The 20722-nt window shown below is 49.3% G+C and overlaps 1 protein-coding gene across 1 annotated transcript in view; it reads right to left on the reverse strand.

Moving 5' to 3' along the window:
• Positions 1–20722, reverse strand: part of LOC135235574 (sortilin-related receptor-like) — a 59085-nt gene that overhangs the window by 17350 nt on the left and 21013 nt on the right. Inside the window, exons 5-26 of the mRNA XM_064301156.1 lie at positions 20561–20628; positions 19569–19752; positions 13591–13692; positions 13256–13425; positions 11018–11210; positions 10436–10553; positions 8498–8571; positions 8046–8134; positions 7629–7807; positions 6105–6291; positions 5852–5980; positions 5048–5133; positions 4526–4698; positions 4016–4147; positions 3776–3867; positions 3152–3398; positions 2869–3007; positions 2322–2495; positions 1892–2005; positions 1449–1571; positions 1157–1276; positions 576–701 (exon numbers count right to left, since the gene is read on the reverse strand). Coding sequence (XP_064157226.1) covers positions 576–701; positions 1157–1276; positions 1449–1571; positions 1892–2005; positions 2322–2495; positions 2869–3007; positions 3152–3398; positions 3776–3867; positions 4016–4147; positions 4526–4698; positions 5048–5133; positions 5852–5980; positions 6105–6291; positions 7629–7807; positions 8046–8134; positions 8498–8571; positions 10436–10553; positions 11018–11210; positions 13256–13425; positions 13591–13692; positions 19569–19752; positions 20561–20628 — 3019 coding nt within the window. The remainder of the gene's footprint in view (positions 1–575; positions 702–1156; positions 1277–1448; positions 1572–1891; positions 2006–2321; positions 2496–2868; positions 3008–3151; positions 3399–3775; positions 3868–4015; positions 4148–4525; positions 4699–5047; positions 5134–5851; positions 5981–6104; positions 6292–7628; positions 7808–8045; positions 8135–8497; positions 8572–10435; positions 10554–11017; positions 11211–13255; positions 13426–13590; positions 13693–19568; positions 19753–20560; positions 20629–20722) is intronic.

A 20722-nucleotide genomic window follows, 5' to 3' on the forward strand; every position in this document is an offset into this window, starting at 1 on the left:
TAAATGCAAATGTACTGGGAAAGTGACAATTTTGGTTGTTTTGGCTCTTTACTCCAGCACATTGGATTAGAAATGAAGTGTAAACTATCAGCTTAATTTAATGTTGTTTACATCAAAATTGGGGGATCTGTGTAGACCATTTATACATAGTCCTCCCATTTTAGGGGAGCAAATATAATTATGTAATTGGCTGAACAGCTGTTTCTTGGCCAGATAGTCATCGAGTTCAAAGGATTTGCAACCAAGTACTAAAAATGACTTTATTTTTATTTTTACAATGACTTTTGCTCCCCTAAACTAGGGGGACTGTATATAAAAAGGGCTGTAAATTCCTGCACAGATCATGGGAACCCCCAAATTACAGCCGACAGTCCGCACTTTAACCTCATATTTTACTTCGAATTCAATGTGCTGGAATGCAATTGCATCGCTGTCCCAAACTTTTGCATTGAACTGTCTGAGTACGTATGTGTGTGTGTGTGTGTGTGTGTGTGTGTGTATGTAGGGTACTGTAAGAGCAGTGTGGGGGGAGGACCAGCAGTGCGGGAGGAGCAGCGGAAGGCACGATGACTGACCACAATGTGACGGCTCCTCGTCAGAGCCATCCTGGCAGTCATCATCCCCGTCACACACCCAGCGCTGCGGGATACAGTGACCCGTGTGGCACTGGAAGCTTCTGGACTCACAGGTGTGGTGGCCCACTACAGACAGAGAGAGAGAGAGAGAGAGAGAGAGAGAGAGAGAGAGAGAGAGAGAGAGAGAGAGAGAGAGAGAGAGAGAGAGAGAGAGAGAGAGAGATAACTATCCATGTTTAATCTATGAGAACCCTGGGAGAACACTGTGTTTCAGACCAGTCATTATGTGCTTCCCCTTCACTCCCTTGTGAAATCAGTGACCTTTTTAAAGGCATGTAGTGTGTACCAGGCTTTACAGAAACTACAGAAGTAATGTAGGAGTCACTCAATGGCCACATCACCATCACACAGGAGGCATTGTGGGTAAAGTTTCCTTCTCCAGCACTATGGATTTTAAGTCAGATGAGGCCAGCCTTAAGACTGTGAGAAGTGTTTCAAATTCAAATTATTCCAGGCATGGGACATAAGTAAATTTAAAATGTAAGCATGCTCTGATGTCATTGGCCGTTCCCTCCACTCACCAGTGCAGTTGACCTCATCAGACCAATCCCTGCAGTCGTTATCTCCATCGCAGCGCCAGGCGTCCCGTATGCACACGCCCCGCGCACACGTGAACTCCCCCTGCCCGCACTGGTGACTCTCTGAGAGGGACAGACACACAGTCAGCACACACACACATACACACACACATACACACACATGCACCCACGCACACACACACATGTACACACACAAATATGCATCAACACGCAGACACATGCACATGCATGCACGCGCGCACACACACACACACACACACAGAGTTGCTCATACCGCAGTGCTCTTCATCGCTGTTGTCCCCGCAGTCATCCTCGTGGTCGCACCGGAAGGCCAGCGGGATGCAGGAGCCAGACACCACGCAGCGGAACTGCACGGCCGGGTCACATGACGTGGTGGCTGGAGAAGAGAGAGAGTAACACTGAAGACACGACAGACAGGCTGACAGACAGATGATCGCAGGTAGTCAATGCGGTCAACCTGAACGGGCAGGCATTCAATGTGATCATATTGGCAGTCAGTATGACTGAACAGGTGGTCGATGTGACCGTATTGGTGGTCAGTGTAACCAGGCAGATATTCAATGCGAGCGTACGGGTGGTCAGGGTGACTGGGCAGATGTTCGATGTGACCGTATTGGCGGTCATTGTAACCGGGCAGATGTTCGATGCAAGCGTACGGGTGGTCGGGGTGACCGCGCACCAGCGGGCTTTACTCACGGCACTCGAGCTCGTCGCTCATGTCGCCGCAGTCGTTGTCGCTGTCACACTTCCAGATGCTGCTGATGCATTTGCCATTGGCGCAGCGGTACTGGTTGGGCAGACAGGTGTGTTCTGGCGGGACAGACAGGGAGGAGGGGGATTATACTTCAGTCTGCAGGGGGTACCCGCCGAGGGACTGGTCCTGCAGGGGCCAGGAGCCTCCATTTTATATTTGACTTTCTGCTTCACGTATGATTTCCTATCTACAGTAACCAGCACTGCTGACTTTTTATTACACACCGTCTATTTATACACCTGCATGTTTACTGGCAGTTAAAGTTAAGTATCTTGTCTGAAATGACGAAAATAGTGCCTGAGATTTGAACCAGCAACCTCTAAATTACCTACACCTGTTCCAACCTCCTTGAGCGCAGTATCCCGCTCTCACCTGTCTTTACACAGGTGTTGTTGCGCAGAAGGTATCCAGTAGGGCACTGGCACTGGACCTCTCCGGAGGGCAGGAGTGTGGTGGGCGCCCCCTCTGGACAGACGCAGGTATGGCGGTGACCCGGCTGGGGCAGACACAGCAGGCTGCAGGGCTGACTGGCACAGGCATTACGACCTGCAGGAGATGCCCGTGCACACACACACACACACACACACAACTAAATGACAAAATCCAATGCAGGTACCCTTTTATACCACTTCGGTTCATATCATTTTTAAATCAATATTCCACTCATATTTAGACCCATTAAAAATGCTACAGTAGGGGGGAGTGCACACAGCCACAGCTTATTTTCTGCCCTGGAAGTGTCCAATTAATCAGACTGCAGGCATCTGATTGGCCAAGAGAAGTCATTAATGGCCAATGGGGGGTCTTTGCTGACTGAAAACCTCCCTGCTTGAGCTCTGGCCACCGGTGTGTTGCCATGCGGGACTCCCGGCTGATTCTGAATGGGTCAGGATTTAATTGCGCTAAATGGGGCTCTGACCTTTAGTCTTTCCCTTGTAGAAGATCTTGAGGTCCATCACTCCGGTCAGCCGGCCTACCAGCAGCTCGCTATCCAGGGAGCCGGATTTGGGGGCCTTGAAGATTCCCATCCGCGACCAGTCGTCCCAGTAGATGTCATTCTGAGACACGCAAATGTGGACATGTTAAAGACTGTGATTAAAGATAAAGATTAAAGACTTTACACATATACTGCTGATTTCTGTTTAAAGGGGCGTTCTGCGCCAGTAGGGGGCAGTGTTGCGCGCGTGCGGGGCTGCTCGTACCTTAAAGACGGCGATGGCGTAGGGGTGGGGCAGCCCGGCCAGGACGACGCTGCGTTGGCCCCCGGTGAAGTCGGCCCTCTCGATGCGATCGCCGAACGCTTCCGTCCAGTACAGCCAGCGGTCGTCGGCGGCGATGCCGTTGGGCCAGCGCACGCCCTCGGACGCGATGCAGGACGCGTTGGACCCGTCCATCCAGCCCCGGTACACCCCCGCGGCCCGATCCCCCCAGTCCGTCCAGAACATCAGGCTGCGGGCGGGACAGGACCGGACTGAGCACTCAGCCAGAACCCAGCCAGAACCAGGCCAGAGCCCAGTCGACACTCACCCAGAACCCAATCAGCTCTCATCCAGAACAGAGAAAGAACCCAGCCCATTTAAACAAGCAGACAGGCCCAGCAGTAAACCCTTAAAGTAAAGCAGGAACGCCAGTAAAGCAGTTAGCGTATTGTTATATCCATCCATACCCTTATCATGGGCTAACAAAATAATCTAACCTTACACATTTTTCCCTGCCATTGTAGGTAAAATATCAAACCAATTTCAAGCTTTACACAGAGTCAACGCAGATGTTAAAGTAAATTAATATCTGACTCGTGGAGGTGAGAGAGGGGGGGTCCACAGTACCTCTCGGCGGGGATGAGGGCCAGAGCTCGGGGGTGCTCCAGCACTGAGGAGTTCAGCAGGGTGCGTCTCAGGTCTCCATCAGCGTTAGCCACCTGGGGACAGGAAGTGCACGCTACCACGGTTACATCACATGGAATCTTCAAAAACACACTCAAAAACATTTGAATTTTAGAACTACTTACATTTTTTACAGTATTTCTGTGCCATCGTTGTATGTTTTGTGAATGAAAAGCATTATACCTCAATCTTTTGAGCTCCGGCATCCACCCAATAGAGAAGCCTGCTGACGGGGTCAAAGGTCAGGGCCTCCACATTCTGCAGGCCCCTCCTCACGATCACTTCCTGTCCAGAGCTGCCATTCAGACAGAGTCTCTGCCGAGAGCACACACAGGAGAGCTGTCACGCACAGCGCATTACATAGAGGGGTGTCGTAGTTCACAATGCCTTTCACACACACACACACACACACAAACACTCTCTCTCACACTCTCTCTCTCACACACACACACACACACACACACAACACATATACATACATACATCACACACACACACACACACACTCTCTACACTCTCTCTCACACACACACACACACACACACATCTCTACATACACACAAAACACACACATTACTACATACATCATACACAACCACCACACACTCACATCTACACTCTACACACAGCACACATTCCATTCCCGACCACACACAGATGGCTGGTACTGAGGAAGATGGCCGTGTTCCTGACCTGTATGGTGTCCAGGGCGATATCAGCCCAGTACAGGCAGTTCCTCTCGTAGTCAAAGTCCAGGGCGACGGCCTCGCGCAGGCCAGAGAGGGGAAGGGGCGTGTCCGTGCCGGTGGCCAGGTCGTAACGATGGATGGAGTTGCGCACGGCGTACAAGATGAACTCATTACTCTCTGGAGTAATAAGACCAAACATAACAAAGTACGGCAGTGAGTACATTTTGCATCTAAAACATGATTGTCCAATCAGCCATCTCAAACATCTGCAGAGTTGGCTGATGGGAGCATGAGTTGCACATGTTTGACATCCTCTGCCAGTGGACTTCATTTCCTATAACCCCCAGTAAAACAATGTGTGGAGCTCCACCTTCTGAATGTAGCTAAGTTTAATAATCAGCAGGCCAAATAACTATTTCTCAAGTGTCTGATATACTCTCAACTGCCCTGAATTAATATTAAGTGACTCCTGATTTAACTATGCAAGTGTGTAAACAGTGAATGCAGGGAGAGGAACAGAGCTGACCTCCCACAGGGCAGGGGAGCATCTCTCCATCCAGCCTGGCCTCCACATCACCCCCACTGCAGCTGTCCCCCGACACCTTCCTGTACCTGCAACGCACAGTCACACATTTGGGTTACCACGGCCACACATAGCAATACATGCAGTCATCCAATCAGCTACTCACAGCCCCAACTCATACAGCCAGCACAACAGCAACTGCTTGGTGTTCTCGACTGAATTAACAGTTTTTGAAAAATGAGTTGAGTACTGGGTAATTTTAACACATTTGTTAAACATGACTAACTCCTATAAACTAATCAATCCTTTCTTGTTCAATTAATTTTCCATTTACTTTTTAATAATCTCCAAGCTTACACAAATTCACAGTTACAACTGTCAGAACTCCAGTTGCCAAAACAAACAAAAACATTTCCTGTGCATACATAATAATAAATCAATAATAAATCAACTTTCACTCATTTGTCCTCTCCTGGGGCACTTTTCATATTTATCCACTAGGTGGTGCTGTTGTCACAGGCAAGGGATGCCTGACCCTGTAATCTCATACTGCAAATAAGACAGAACCGCACTGACAACTTAACAAGTTTCTCACCGCTCTTATTTCATTATTATTTTCCCGCATCGACTCAGCAGGTACAGCACACTGCTGACAGTCAGAAACCCAGCCTTTGGACAAAAGCTGATTCGTAACAGCCAATAAGAACGGCACACCGGGGCCCTGCTCTGCAGTGCTGACGGGAGCTGGGTGTGCTCCATTGACTGGGTGTTGAACGCACAGGGCGATGGCGTGAAGGACAGACTCACCCTTTGCTGCGGCGGTAGGTCGTTCCTACAGGGCAGGGTACCGGCGGGGCATACAGACTGCCCGAGAACTCCGGGTCTGGAACACAGACCTCCAGAGACAGGTCTTCACTCAGCTTAAAGCCATAGTCGCTGAGCGGGGGAGAGAGGGGGAGGCAGCCTATCAGAGGTGCTCAGGGAGTGTTGGAGCCAATCAGAGGTGCTCACAGAGATGTTTAAACGATCAGGAATGTGACAGTAATGTCCGGGGGGTTACCACTCGTAGTCCTGGCGCGTGCAGGAGCAGTTGGTGGCGGTGACGGGCCGGTCGAAGTCCTCCCCGTTAAAGCAGGTGGCGTGTGGGGAGCGGCGCTTGAACACCATCTCCCTGCCCAGCAGGCAGGCGCTGCCCCGCTCGTCTGAGGGGGACCAGCGCTTATAGTCTCCCTCCGCGCAGGGCACGCCTGCAAATACACACACACACTACTGAGACACAGTGCAGAACACTTACCTCACAATCTAAACACACACACACACACACTACTGAGACACAGTGCAGAACACTTACCTCACAGTCTAAACACACACACACACACTACTGAGACACAGTGTACACCTACTGTACACCCTGAATACACACGCACTCTCTCCCTTACACACACACACACACTACTGAGACACAGCGCCGAACACTTACCTCACAGTCTAAACACACACACACACACACTACTGAGACACAGTGCAGAACACTTACCTCACAGTCTAAACACACACACACACACTACTGAGACACAGTGCAGAACACTTACCTCACAGTCTAAACACACACACACACACTACTGAGACACAGTGCAGAACACTTACCTCACAGTCTAAACACAAACACACACACATACATACTACTGAGACACAGTGTACACCTACTGTACACCCTGAATACACACTCTCTCTCTTAGACACACACACACACACTACTAAGACACAGCGCCGAACACTCACTGCACAGTCTAAACACACACACACACACTACTGAGACACAGCGCCGAACACTTACCTCACAGTCTAAACACACACACATACTACTGAGACACAGTGTACACCGTGTACACTTACTGTACACCCTGAATACACACGCACTCTCTCTCTTACACACACACACACACTACTAAGACACAGTGCAGAACACTCACTGCACACCCTGAAGACATACACACACACACATACACACACTACTGAAACACAGCTCAGAACACTTGCACTCTCACACACACACACGCACGCACGCACGCACACGCACACATACACACTACTGAGACACAGCGCCGAACACTTACCTCACAGTCTAAACACACACACATACTACTGAGACACAGTGTACACCGTGTACACTTACTGTACACCCTGAATACACACGCACTCTCTCTCTTACACACACACACACACACACACTACTGAGACACAGCGCCGAACACTTACCTCACAGTCTAAACACACACACATACTACTGAGACACAGTGTACACCGTGTACACTTACTGTACACCCTGAATACACACGCACTCTCTCTCTCTTACACACACATACACACACACACTACAAAGACACAGTGCAGAACACTTACAGTACACCCTGAAGAAATACACACACACACACATACACACACACAACTGAAACACAGCTCAGAACACTTGCACCCTCACACACACACGCGCACGCACACACACGCACACACATACACACATGCACATGCACTCATACACACACACACAAACACAGCCTCAGAGGGCAGCTAGCTCCCTCACCCAGCACGTCGCTGGCGTTGATCTGCAGGATGAGCCAGCTGTGCCGCTGGTCGGCGTAGGAGCCGAAGACGGTGAAGATGGTGCTCTTCTCGCCGGGCTCCGTCAGCAGCTGGTACACGTACACCTCCCGCGAGGAGAACTGGAACGGCGTCCACGTCTCGCCCTCGTTGGTGCTGAACCTGCCGTGGAGACAGACCGCGCGCGGTCAACAGTCAACGGTCACACAGCGGCCCACCGTGACCTGCTCTGATACGTTAAAAACAGTCAGGCCCAATAAGAAAGACACACTCTGGCACAAACAGACACCCTCACTGAGCAGACCCTTTCACAAACATCAGTAATGCACAGTTATTAACCTAGTCCAAGACAAAGCAGCCTCCACAGTGATCTGATGGTGACAGTCACAGGGACACTCACTTGAGCTGGGTGGTGGACCCCCCCTGAGGGATGGCCATCAGAATCCCACCGTGGTCCCCCCAGGTATAGAAATGGGGTCCCGCCAGCGCCTGTAGGGCAGGAACAGTCATCACACTCAGGAAACCACACGGCTAGTCATTACATACACTGAAAACAGCCATAGCACAGCTACGGTCATTACACACACTGAAAACAGCCATAGCATAGCTACGGTCATACGGTCATTACATACACTGAAAACAGCCATAGCACAGCTACGGTCATTACACACACTGAAAACAGCCATAGCACAGCTACAGTCATTACACACACTGAAAACAGCCATAGCACAGCTACGGTCATTACACACACTGAAAACAGCCATAGCACAGCTACAGTCATTACACACACTGAAAACAGCTGATAGTGCATGTGTGTATGTGTGTGTGTGTGTGTGTGTTACAGTCACTCACCTCTCTCCAGCGGACCCCAGCACTGCTGGACACGTACACATTGGGCTTGTTGGCCAGACTCTTCCCCACAGACCCTGAAGAGGGAGAAGGAGGGCAGGGTCAGAACTAATTTGTCAGAATGTGGTGAGTATATAGAAAACTTCATTATGTTTTATAACATTCAACTATATTCTGCTGAATACCCTTTAAATAAATGCCCTCGTCATGGCAACCAGACACCAGCCAATGTCTGCTCTTCTCCAGATCAGTGTTTGTGATTGGTTGAGGGAGGCAGGAGAAAAATGTCTGAGTTGAGGTGGGAGCAGGCTGAAGCAGCCATTTTGGGGGCGATAGTGACCTTAGCTATGAGTGTAGCACATGGTGCCCGACAGCACTACAATGGTGAGAGAGAGATGATGAATGCTCCACCTGGTCTCCAGACCAACAGACTTTTCCCATTCCAGGGGTGTGCTAAGGAAACAGAGCGTTTCTCAATTTTGTTTGAAGCTGGCAGAGCTGCTTTTTTAGTTATATTTTTTTTATGAATGAAGAAGAGCTATGAGAAGTCATTACAGACTGAGGAGGTGGAGACAGATTCCTTGACCAAACACTGTACCTAGATCAGATTTCAGTTTTTCATAATTATGCTAAAGGAGAGGGGTTTTTATCATAGATCAGTATTTGCTGCCTTATATAAAATGTTCATAGTTATAATGAAGGGGTGGGTTAATTAATGCATTAATGAGCTGAGATCAGGACTTGTAAGGGGGAGGGGCAGCGGAAATCACCCAGAACACGATGTCAGACAGACCTTCTACCCGTCCTGAAAAGACAGACCTCTCACACAGTTAGCATCCGCTCCATTAGCGTTTTGCCCTGAAATGCAGGACCTGGCAGAGTGCACTGCCTGAAATGTAAGCAAACACTGAAGCACCAGGGAACTAATTTCAGCCCATTTTTCTAACAGCTAAAGACCCGGCAATTAGCCGCTGGTGGGAATGGTCCTAGTTTGAGTGTGTGTGGGATTGTGTCTTAATTACCCAGCAGGCAAGACAAACATAATTACTGTGTGCTTGTGTTGCGTCTGTGCGTAATAAAGAGAAAGTGGCAGATGTCTCACAGTACTACTGACGCATTAGCACATAATAATCTAACCAAAGGCTTTAACTTCCCCTGATTGGACAGCGCTGTACTAGCAGGTGCCAATCAGATTCCCTCTGGGTGCTGGGCACAGAGCAGCGGTAATTGCTGGATACAATTCAGACCCAAAATTCGACAGGGTAACTGCTCTCGTCTCCAAGCGTGGCGTCTGTGACTACGCAGATTCACTGCTCTCCACGGCCAGGATGGGCTAATTTCACTGTGTGCGGCTATATAATCAACCCCATCCACATGAACACAAATCAGCTGCCACCGCCCCCTTCCAAATCAACACTCATCAGGGAACGGGTCCAGAAATGGCCGCACTCCACACACCCTCAACGAATCTCTAATCAAGCCGATGACTTCTATGAGGGTTTTTCAAGGTGTCCTTCTCAGAAAACAGATAACCTGAGGTAGCCTGCCAGGACGCTCCATTTAAACTGGTTCAGGCCAGCCAAAGATCCACTGCTGCACCAGCTTCTACAACCTCCTCAACAAATGCATTCTGAAAATGCCGCAGCAAGACATTCTGTAACCACCTCTAGAACTATATCTTTAAGCATGTCAACAAAACCTCCTATAACAGGCCCAAGGGTCGTCTCCCTGCAGTAGGGCTCTTCAGTCCGTTTCACTGCCTGAGTTTACAATTTGCCGTTTACTGAGCTCAACAGCTGTATTTCAGCTCTGAGGAATATTTATTGGGCCTCATTTGCTTACTTTCCAAAATCGGTAAACGGTGCGGGTTTTCTGCTGACACCCTGGTCACCATGGAGACCCACCTGTGAGCGCACGCGGCCGGTTGTCATGGAGACCCACCTGTGGCCATGACGAGGCCAGGTGCAGACTCCTTGGACAGGATGGGCATGCGCCGCAGCTGAATGTTGAGCAGCTGACTCCAGCGCTGGGCCAGGTGCAGAGAGCACCCCCTGGAGAGCTGCAGAGATTCAGGGGTGTAGCATGTCTAACATTCCTATACAGAGATTCCAGGGTATAGCATGTCTAATATTCCTATACAGAGATTCCAGGGTATAGCATGTCCGTAACATGCCTATACAGAGATTCCAGGGTATAGCATGTCTAATATTCCTATACAGAGATTCCAGGGTATAGCATGTCTAATATTCCTATACAGAGATCCAGGAGTTAACCATATATAATCTTCTCCTGGAGGTTAAAAAATTAAGGGGTTTCAGCCTGTCTGATTTCCCCAGTGAACTCAAACAGTAACAAACCCTACCTCAGGTAAAGCCCCCCACATCACAAGGCAAGTTAAAATCACCCAAGAGTACAATGATAATGAATACCTCCACAGAATTTAAACAAGTCCTGAAAATACTGCTGGAACCAAGATGAACAGTTAGAGTCCAGCGGTTGATTGGTCAGGGACAGGAGGCGTACCTGGCAGTTCACAGTCCCGCCCAGGCTGTCAGCAGTGGGCGGGGTCAGCAGCTCCCAGGTGCCGCCCTTGTCGAAAGTGATGACGGAGCGCATGTTGTCCTCACTCAGGGAGCCGTTGATGAGCGTGGCCACAAACACGCCCCTCAGGCCCTCCACCCGGTGCAGGTCTGCAAAGGGCTCACTGGCAAAGTATCTGTGTGTGTACACACACACACGCAGGCATAAATACACACACACACACACACGCATGCATAAATACACACACACACACACATGCATGCATGTAGTACAGGTATTCATATTCACACCTGATCGGACTGTAGTACAGGTGTGTGTGTCTGTACCTGATCAGAATGTAGTACAGGTGTGTGTGTGTCTGTACCTGATCAGACTATGGTACAGGTGTAGGTGTCTGTACCTGGTCAGAATGTAGTACAGATGTGCGTGTCTGTACCTGATCAGACTGTAGTACAGGTGTGCGTGTCTGTACCTGATCAGACTGTAGTACAGGTGTGTGTGTCTGTACCTGATCAGACTGTAGTACAGGTGTTTTTGTCTGTACCTGATCAGACTGTAGTACAGGTGTGTGTGTCTGTACCTGATCAGACTGTAGTACAGGTGTTTTTGTCTTTACCTGGTCAGGCAGTAGTACAGGTGTGTGGTGTGCGTCCCTTATCAGACTGTAGTACAGGTGTGTTTGTCTGTAACTGATACAGGTGTGTGTGTGTGTGTGTGTGTGTGTACCTGATCAGACTATAGTACAGGTGTGCGTGTCTGTACCTGATCAGACTGTAGTACAGGTGTGTGTGTCTGTACCTGATCAGACTGTAGTACAGGTGTGTGTGTGTACCTGATCAGACTGTAGTACAGGTGTGTGTGTGTACCTGATCAGACTGTAATACAGGTGTGTGTGTCTGTACCTGATCAGACTGTAGTACAGGTGTGCGTGTCTGTACCTGATCAGACTGTAGTACAGGTGTGTGTGCGTGTACCTGATCAGACTGTAGTACAGGTGTGTGTGTCTGTACCTGGTCAGACTGTAGTACAGGTGTGTGTGCGTGTACCTGATCAGACTGTAGTACAGGTGTGTGTGTCTGTACCTGGTCAGACTGTAGTACAGGTGTGTGTGCGTGTACCTGATCAGACTGTAGTACAGGTGTGTGTGTCTGTACCTGGCCAGACTGTAGTACAGGTGTCTGTGTGTGTCTGATCAGACTGTAGTACAGGTGTGTGTGTGTGCCTGATCAGACTGTAGTACAGGTGTCGTGTCTGTACTGATCAGACTGTAGTACAGGTGTGTGTGCGTGTACCTGATCAGACTGTAGTACAGGTGTGTGTGTCTGTACCTGTCAGACTGTAGTACAGGTGTGTGTGTGTACCTGATCAGACTATGGTACAGGTGTGTGTGTCTGTACCTGGTCAGACTGTAGTACAGGTGTCTGTGTGTGTCTGATCAGACTGTAGTACAGGTGTGTGTGTGTGCCTGATCAGACTGTAGTACAGGTGTGTGTGTCTGTACCTGATCAGACTGTAGTACAGGTGTGTGTGTCTGTACCTGATCAGACTATGGTACAGGTGTGTGTGTCTGTACCTGATCAGACTGTAGTACAGGTGTGTGTGTCTGTACCTGATCAGACTGTAGTACAGGTGTTGTTGTGTGGGGGGGGGGTCTGTACCTGATCAGACTGTAGTACAGGTGTGTGTCTGTACCTGATCAGACTGTAGTACAGGTGTGTGTGTCTGTACCTGATCAGACTGTAGTACAGGTGTGTGTCTGTACCTGATCAGACTGTAGTACAGGTGTGTGTGTCTGTACCTGATCAGACTGTAGTACAGGTGTGTGTGTCTGTACCTGATCAGACTGTAGTACAGGTGTGTGTCTGTACCTGATCAGACTGTAGTACAGGTGTGTGTCTGTACCTGATCAGACTGTAGTACAGGTGTGTGTGTCTGTACCTGATCAGACTGTAGTACAGGTGTGTGTGTCTGTACCTGATCAGACTGTAGTACAGGTGTGTGTGTCTGTACCTGATCAGACTGTAGTACAGGTGTGTGTGTGTACCTGATCAGACTGTAGTACAGGTGTGTGTGTCTGTACCTGATCAGACTGTAGTACAGGTGTGTGTGTCTGTACCTGATCAGACTGCAGTACAGGTGTGTGTGTGTACCTGATCAGACTGTAGTACAGGTGTGTGTGTCTGTACCTGATCAGACTGTAGTACAGGTGTGTGTCTGTACCTGATCAGCGTGCTGCTTCCTGAGCCCTCGGGACTGTAGTACAGCACGTTCTCCAGGGACAGGGAGAAGGACAGGCCCTCGGTGTCAGAAATGTACAGGTGTGTGGCGTTGTTGCTGTGATTCACACACACGAACACCTGGTCCTCCGAGGCGTCGGCGATGTAGTACTCCTACGGGAGGGCGGTTACATCAGATAACTCACAGGGGGAATTACAGGCTGGTTTTACTGCAGCAGGAGTGTGGCGTGTTTAAGGGGCGGGGTTAAAAACAGGAGGGCGGAGCCAGCCGTCCTGTTGTTCTGTCAGAGGGGGAGGGGCTGCGGGAAGCATACTCACGCTGATTGGATGGCGGGTCATGAAGCGGGCAGCTCTCATGGCCTGGCGGTTATAGGAGACCCACAGCTGGACGGAGGAGGGGTTCTGGCCCTCCTGTGGAGTCTGTAAGGAGAGGGACATGAATCAGCAGGGTTACACAGGAGAGGGAAACAGGCCTACCCTGTCCAAACAGCACCAACACAACTATAGCTGTTACCTGTGTGTTCACACACTCACACACACCAACACACACAAACACACACATACACACATCCACACCCACACCCACACACATATCCACACACATACACACACACACACACACACACACACCCACGCACAAACATCCACACACACATGCAGACACAGACATGCTCACACACACTGCGCCGTATATACAAACTTAAAGCTGTTCACATGCAAGGGAAATAATAAAGTACAAAAAACAAGAAACCGAGTCCAGGATTTCCACGTACTGCCAAAACGAAAAATTTTAAGTAGGACACCTCAGACCACAAGAATTACAATTATTTTCACAGTTGAAGCACCTAGTCATACATCCACAGCTGCATTAGCATTGCAGTTTCACACTGCTCCACAGAGAGACTGCTGGAGATGCTGGAGAGCTGAACAGGGCGATGGAGTGTGATATGATGATGTGCTTTTTTCCGGAACTGAGAGGACGCTGCATCATGATGAGTGGAGAGAAGGGTCTGTACATGATTTGGACATTGCAAATTAATGGGGGAAAAAAATCAGGGTCAAAAAAGAATTGAAAACCGTTTGCCCCAAAATAATCTCAAGACCCAAAATGCTGTACATTTAAAGAGCAGCATTCGAAGTTGCAAAATATCAAAATCTGAACCACAATCAGACTTAAAAATTTGATAGAGAAAGTGACCGGGAGATTCCAACAAAAATACTAATAGCAAAAATAAACTTTGAAGCTTTATCGCTGAAACACACAGCAGCGCAGTTCCAGGGTGCGTGTCCGCTATGCTGAGTATCATTAGTGCATTATTAGCATATTCTTAAGGCTCTAGTCGAGCGTTGCCGGTGCATTAAAACGCATAATTTGTGGGTGGCTTGTTTCCAGCACGGCGGGGTAATTGGGTCTGCAGAATCATCCAGGATTACAAGAGCGCATCTCAAAGGGGATTTAGCATTCTCTCTGCTGCTGAAAAAAAAACAAAACAAAAAACAAAAAACAAAAACACAGGAAAGGAGAAAGAAAGAAAAAAAAAAGCGAGCTTCCTCGTTCATCGGGAGTCGTGAGAACGACGCGCTGTGACAGGGCCGCTGACCGATGGCTGGGGACCCAGACGGATGTGCGGCGCTTCTGCCCGCCGGCCACAAACGGCCCTTGTTCCCGGGCACAGAGCGTATGCTCGGCCCCTTGCCTCCGCCCCCCTCCCCCGGGGGCCCGGCGCTCCCGCGCTCTATTCGCCGCATTGATTTATCTGGCGGCTTCATGGCCGTATCCAGGAAGAGCCCGGCGGCCGCAGCACTATCCCGGCCCGGGCTGAGAGGAGGGTGAAGAATGTCCTGGAACGCCGAGAGCAGAGGAGAGCCTCTCTCTCTCTCCCGAAGCCAGGAATTCTTTAACGGCTGAGGGGACGCGCCGAGCAAGAAAAGCCCCTTCAAAAAGCACCGCGTTTCACAAGAGACCCCGTGAACAGAGCTGCGTTTCAGCGCTGAGTGTTTCACAGTGAGTTTTAGTGCTGAAGCAACCAGCTGAACTGAAGAGGCGAACGAAAGAGATGTTTAAACAGCACTGGGTTACAGCAGTGATTTCACTGACATAATGAGATCTTTCAACAGCACTGCCTCACTGCAGAAGTAGTTTCACTGAAATAAAGGTATGCTTGAATAGCACAGTGAGTGTGGTTTCTCCTGTGGCACTAAGGGCTGAGTGTGGTTTCTCCTGTGATGCTCTGATAGGGGTGGGTGTGGTTTCTCCTGTGATGCTCTGATAGGGGTGGCTGTGGTTTTTCCTGTGGTGCTCTGATAGGGTGAGTGTGGTTTCTCCTGTGGTGCTCTGATAGGGGTGGGCGTGGTTTCTCCTGTGGTGCTCTGATAGGGTGAGTGTGGTTTCTCCTGTGATGCTCTGATACGGGTGTATGTGGTTTCTCCTGTGATGCTCTGATAGGGGTGTATGTGGTTTCTCCTGTGGTGTTCTGATAGGGGTGGGTGTGGTTTCTCCTGTGGTGCTCTGATAGGGGTGGCTGTGGTTTCTCCTGTGGTGCTCTGATAGGGTGAGTGTGGTTTCTCCTGTGGTGCTCTGATACGGGTGGGTGTGGTTTCTCCTGTGATGCTCTGATACGGGTGGGTGTGGTTTCTCTCATCATGCTCTGATAGGGGTGGGCGTGGTTTCTCCTGTGATGTTCTGAGCAGCACTGTGGCACTGAGAGAGGTTTCTCCTGTGACACTGGACACAATGTTTGCTGCAGTAATGAATCACAGCAAAGGATGAAGATGTACGAAACAAGAAAGAAGAAGAAAGGCAAATGCTCCAAATACCGGCCAATCAAACTGACGCATTGACAAGGAAACGCTTTAGCAGACACAGCAGCGGTCATCAGCCTTAATGTGGAGGGAGGCTTTTCAATTTAACTTTAAAATCGGCATCTAATTTAAACCCAGGATACCAGATGATGTTCGTTTAATGGTGTCATCACCGACTTCAAGTAATCAAAGTATTGAGCAACAACAAAAACCAGCAGACCCTGCAGCTCTCCAGGACCAGGATTGAGATGAGCCGCAGTAAAAGGGCTGACTGCTCTATTAACCCAGCGGATTGGATAAGGGGGCGTTATGGGGCGGGTCTGTGTGGGCAGAAACAAGCAGAACCCACTTTTAGCACTTGCTGGCGGTCTGATTACTTTCTTTAATGACCTATGATGTCGCTACAAGAGAGCAGTTCAGAGCTTCCGCCCACATTGTCAGCTTTCCAGAACTTTCTTTTCACTCTTCCCCATGTGTGTCCTGTATGACTGACTGCACATCCTCTACCCCCTCTGCATTTGTAATCCATGAAACGTGTGACATCGCTAAATTTTATCCCATAAATGGGGAGGGGGGGGGGGAGAGACCAACCGGGCAGTGGAGGGCTTGCCAGTCTCCTCAGTGGTCTCCACAGTCCACATCTCATCTAGCAATCTCCTCCATGCCAGTTATTAGGAAGTCATCTCCGAGTATGTAAAGGGCACAGTCATTTCCACGGATCAATATCATCACTGCCCGCACAGAAGAGTCCAATGAGAGGGGGCCTGGTTTTGGAGGCTTTAATTAGTCTTAAGAAGCTTCCGGCACAGGCTCTCACAATATTCATTATCCTAATGCGATTAGCGGTGCAGGAGAGAGAGAGAGAGAGGGAGTAGGGAGAGAGCGAGAGAGACACTCTGCGCTGAGCCCTGAAGTGGAGGGATGCTCTCTGGCTGCTGTGTCCTCTCCAGTTTGTGTGTCCAGTATAGGGTGAAATAAAGGGCAGCTGTGATGTTGAACAAAATGGGCTGTTAAGGACCACTGGGGATACACAGGAGTGACTTCATTAAGAACAGAGAAACCATTTAATGAATTCTCTAAAAGACCTGTCCCCATCCCTCTCTTTCTTTTTCTCTCTCTCTCTAAAACCATCTCTACCCACTCACTCACTCTATACACTCTATAGACCTCTTCATCCTCTCACTCAATCTCACACTCTCTCATGCTCATTGTACAATACTGTTTGAGTTTCTTTAGCAGAGAGGTCACATGACATTTGTCCATTTCCTTTTTTTATTTTTTTCACCAACCGTTAAAGACAATATTTCATTTTTGCCTGAGTTGGGATATGAAACCGTGTCACCACCGCCATGTTCTCCGGCAAATCAGAAGAGAGCAGCCAAGCAGCCAAGCGCGCAGCTCGGACAGCCAGAACAGGCTCGCGCCCTTTATGTCCGACAAGCCACAGATCCCCGCTGCACATCACAAAAAAGCGGCGCTCGGTTCATATAAGAACGTCCATAAAAATCTGCCTTTCTGTGAGATCAGATCGATGAGAAATGATTTGAAAAACTGCTCCTCGACCACAAGCTCAGGGTCTGAGGCTGTTTCAATTCATCAGCCTTCAGAGCCCGGGCATATCCCGTGACAGGTTCAAAAAGAAAAAGCTCAAAACACATAAAGCAGGCTCCCACCCACACACACAGTCTCTGACAGCCTTCTTCGGGGCCTGACGTTTTTCATTGATTAAAACCGACCTTTCAGTGTCTAGAGGCTGACAAATGTCCAAACTCTAATGCTCTTTAACAGACTTTGCTGCAAGAAAGCTCATTCGCTTTGTGGCTCAGCCTGAGCGTATGCTTCTGTGTGAGCGCAGTTTGTCCCGCTTAATGCTTTTCCACACAAAAATCTGCTCTGACCAAAATTCCACTGGCCCAGAAGAGTCGAATGAAACATTTTAAAAGCGGATAGCACACGTCGCGCTAGCGCAGAACCAAAACCAAACCAAATAATGACTCCCTCCAGAGTAAGTGGAAGCGAGCCCACATGCCTTACCACACTCCGCTTACCAGCTGAAACGTTCACAGAGCAGCAGCTGACCAAGCGCTCCGATAGACAGGAGCCGCTTTTCGCATTCCGTTTCCTACGGAAGCCCTCAAATGTCTGGTTCGTTCGCTGCTGTCGTGTGCTTTGTCGCTACCGCTAATTTGAAGTTAATACCCACGCCCTTGGCACACAGCTGGCGGACGACAGAAAGCATCCCGCCACCACTCCCCGCATGCGGCTGATTACCACATGACAGGCAGACCACCAGCGCGTAGCGTAGCGGAAAAACCCAACGCTTTCATCAGCCAGCAGCCATACCACCATGCACCCTGCTCCTGCCCAATGGCTGAAGCTAAGCAGGCGTGGGCTTGCTTAGTACTTGGATGGGAGACCACCAGGGAAAATTAAGTCGCTGCTGGAAATGGTGTTGGTGGGCCAGCAGGGGGGCAGTCTTCCCTCTGATCAAATAAACCCCAATGCAGTGAGGGGGACACTGTGCTGCTGGAGATGCCATCTTTCGGATGAGACCAGGCAAGGACCCCACTCATCCAACATGGATCCACTCACAAGGCTCCCAGTCAAACCGGACTCACATTAGTACACGACTTACTCAAATTACGCTTTACAAACAGTCCTGGCTTTTTTAAGGATTTTGAATTTTTTATTGGCACAATAGTCAAATTGTATACTGCCCCCAAGATAACAGTATTTATTGACACTAAAAAACGACGGTTCGAGCTACAGGCGCTTCATCAGATAAAAGAGCATTTGAAAATGATGCCATTAAATACCCACATGACATACTATGGCACTGGATCATCTGACCGTCAATTTACAAAAAGTGCCACTGCCCAAAATACAATGGAAATACATCACATAGCATATAATTGTGTCACCAATATATCTTAATACTGCAGAGGCAAACGCACAATGCACAAGATAACGTATCTCAAAATGTCATGTTAATAAAACACGTTCATCCTGGGAGCAGTATACTGTGTGGGGATTCTACGTTATGTATCATGCTTTGTTTTCTGTCTGGCACCAGTTGAGAATTTGGACGTGCGTGTTTTTATTCTTTTGATGTAGTAAAATTTCCAAGAAATCAGGCTTCTTTGGCTGGAGGGGATTCTGCGAAACGGGCCTATGATTGCGTCTCTCTCACAGTAATGTCTCGAGGTGGCGGCGATATTACTCACCATGTTCGACAGGGAGCGTGCTCAATCCAGCCTTCCTTTCAGACGTACGTTTTCAAGCAAATGCCTTATTTCTGCGTGTTGCGCAAGCACTGTACGATTATTTTCAAGGGCACAGCGAGCAAACGTGAACAAGTAGTATCAACACAGGTGCCAGCCCAAACAAACAGGCCAATTTAGAAGAACACAGAAGCTGGACCCAGTGCCAGCTGGGCCGGGTGTGAATCTGGCTGGGATTCGGGCCAGCAGGACTGTGGTCAGGGCGGGACTCACCGAGGCGGTGGTGGTGGCGAACATGTACTTGTCCCGGAGCTGGAAGCTGTCGACCCGCTCCAGGATGACGTGTCGGTTCTGCTCGCTCTGGAAGAAGTCGGTGCTGCTGAGGACGGTGGAGACGCCCTGGGGCTCGTGCCTCTGGACCAGCACCGTGGTGGGCGGGTCATAGGGCTCCACCCCCCTGCAACACAGAGCCACAGTCACTCGCGCAGGGGGCTGCAGGTTCAAATCCCGTTTGGAAGAAAGTTTGGTTCATATACGTAGGCATAACATGTCATTCATGCAGTAACGAAGCATAAACAAAGCATTTTATATTGTTAACCAGACACTGCAGTTTGAGAAGCTCTGCTGTGCAGAGTTAGCTTGGCCTGGAGACCATGCCTGTCCAGGGTTGAATGCGAGCAGAACTTTTGGGACAGCCCAGAACCACAGTAAGTGCAGCCCTGCAAGCACGGTCGAGGCTACAGCCATAAACCAGCTCTCACAAGGGGGCGAAGGTCCCTCAGCATGCTAAAGGTAGTCTGAGTGTAGACACTATGCTGAGGGACACATAACCGAGACTGCAAGGCTTCCTCTGCTGCAGCAGGAAGCAGAACGTGTTTAGCAGTAGGGTGTGAGCAGCATGGAGCTCTCAGGCTTACAGCAGTCTTAATAGGATCTGCACAAGCTACTTACACTGCAGGCTCACTGGGATTAGAACTCAAACTCTGCCAGGATACACGAGGAGGAGACAGTACCCTGAACAAACCCTGGATTTACCACAGCCAATGAACCCTGCCCATTCCTCTGCGTGACATCTTATTAACATCATCTCTGTCTCTCTCTGTCTCTTACACACACACACACACACACTCACATACACACACACACAATCAAACAGACAGGCAGAGACACACATACACACACCCAGTCAAACAGACAGACAGACAGGTAGACATACACTGTTATAATATTCATGCTTGTTTAAAAAAAAAGAAAAAAGATCTCACCAAAAGTATGATTTGACATGTTCTTGGATCAACACCCACGTTTCTCCAAAGTCATCCGACTTCCACAGCTACAGAAACAGGAATGTAAGAGTGAGGGGGTGTTTGCAATTTTCACTCACACACGCGTGTGCGCGCACACACACAAAATCATAAAATACAAAA

The sequence above is a fragment of the Anguilla rostrata genome, chromosome 12 (assembly GCF_018555375.3).
Source record: "Anguilla rostrata isolate EN2019 chromosome 12, ASM1855537v3, whole genome shotgun sequence".
Classification (NCBI taxonomy): Eukaryota; Metazoa; Chordata; class Actinopteri; order Anguilliformes; family Anguillidae; genus Anguilla; species Anguilla rostrata.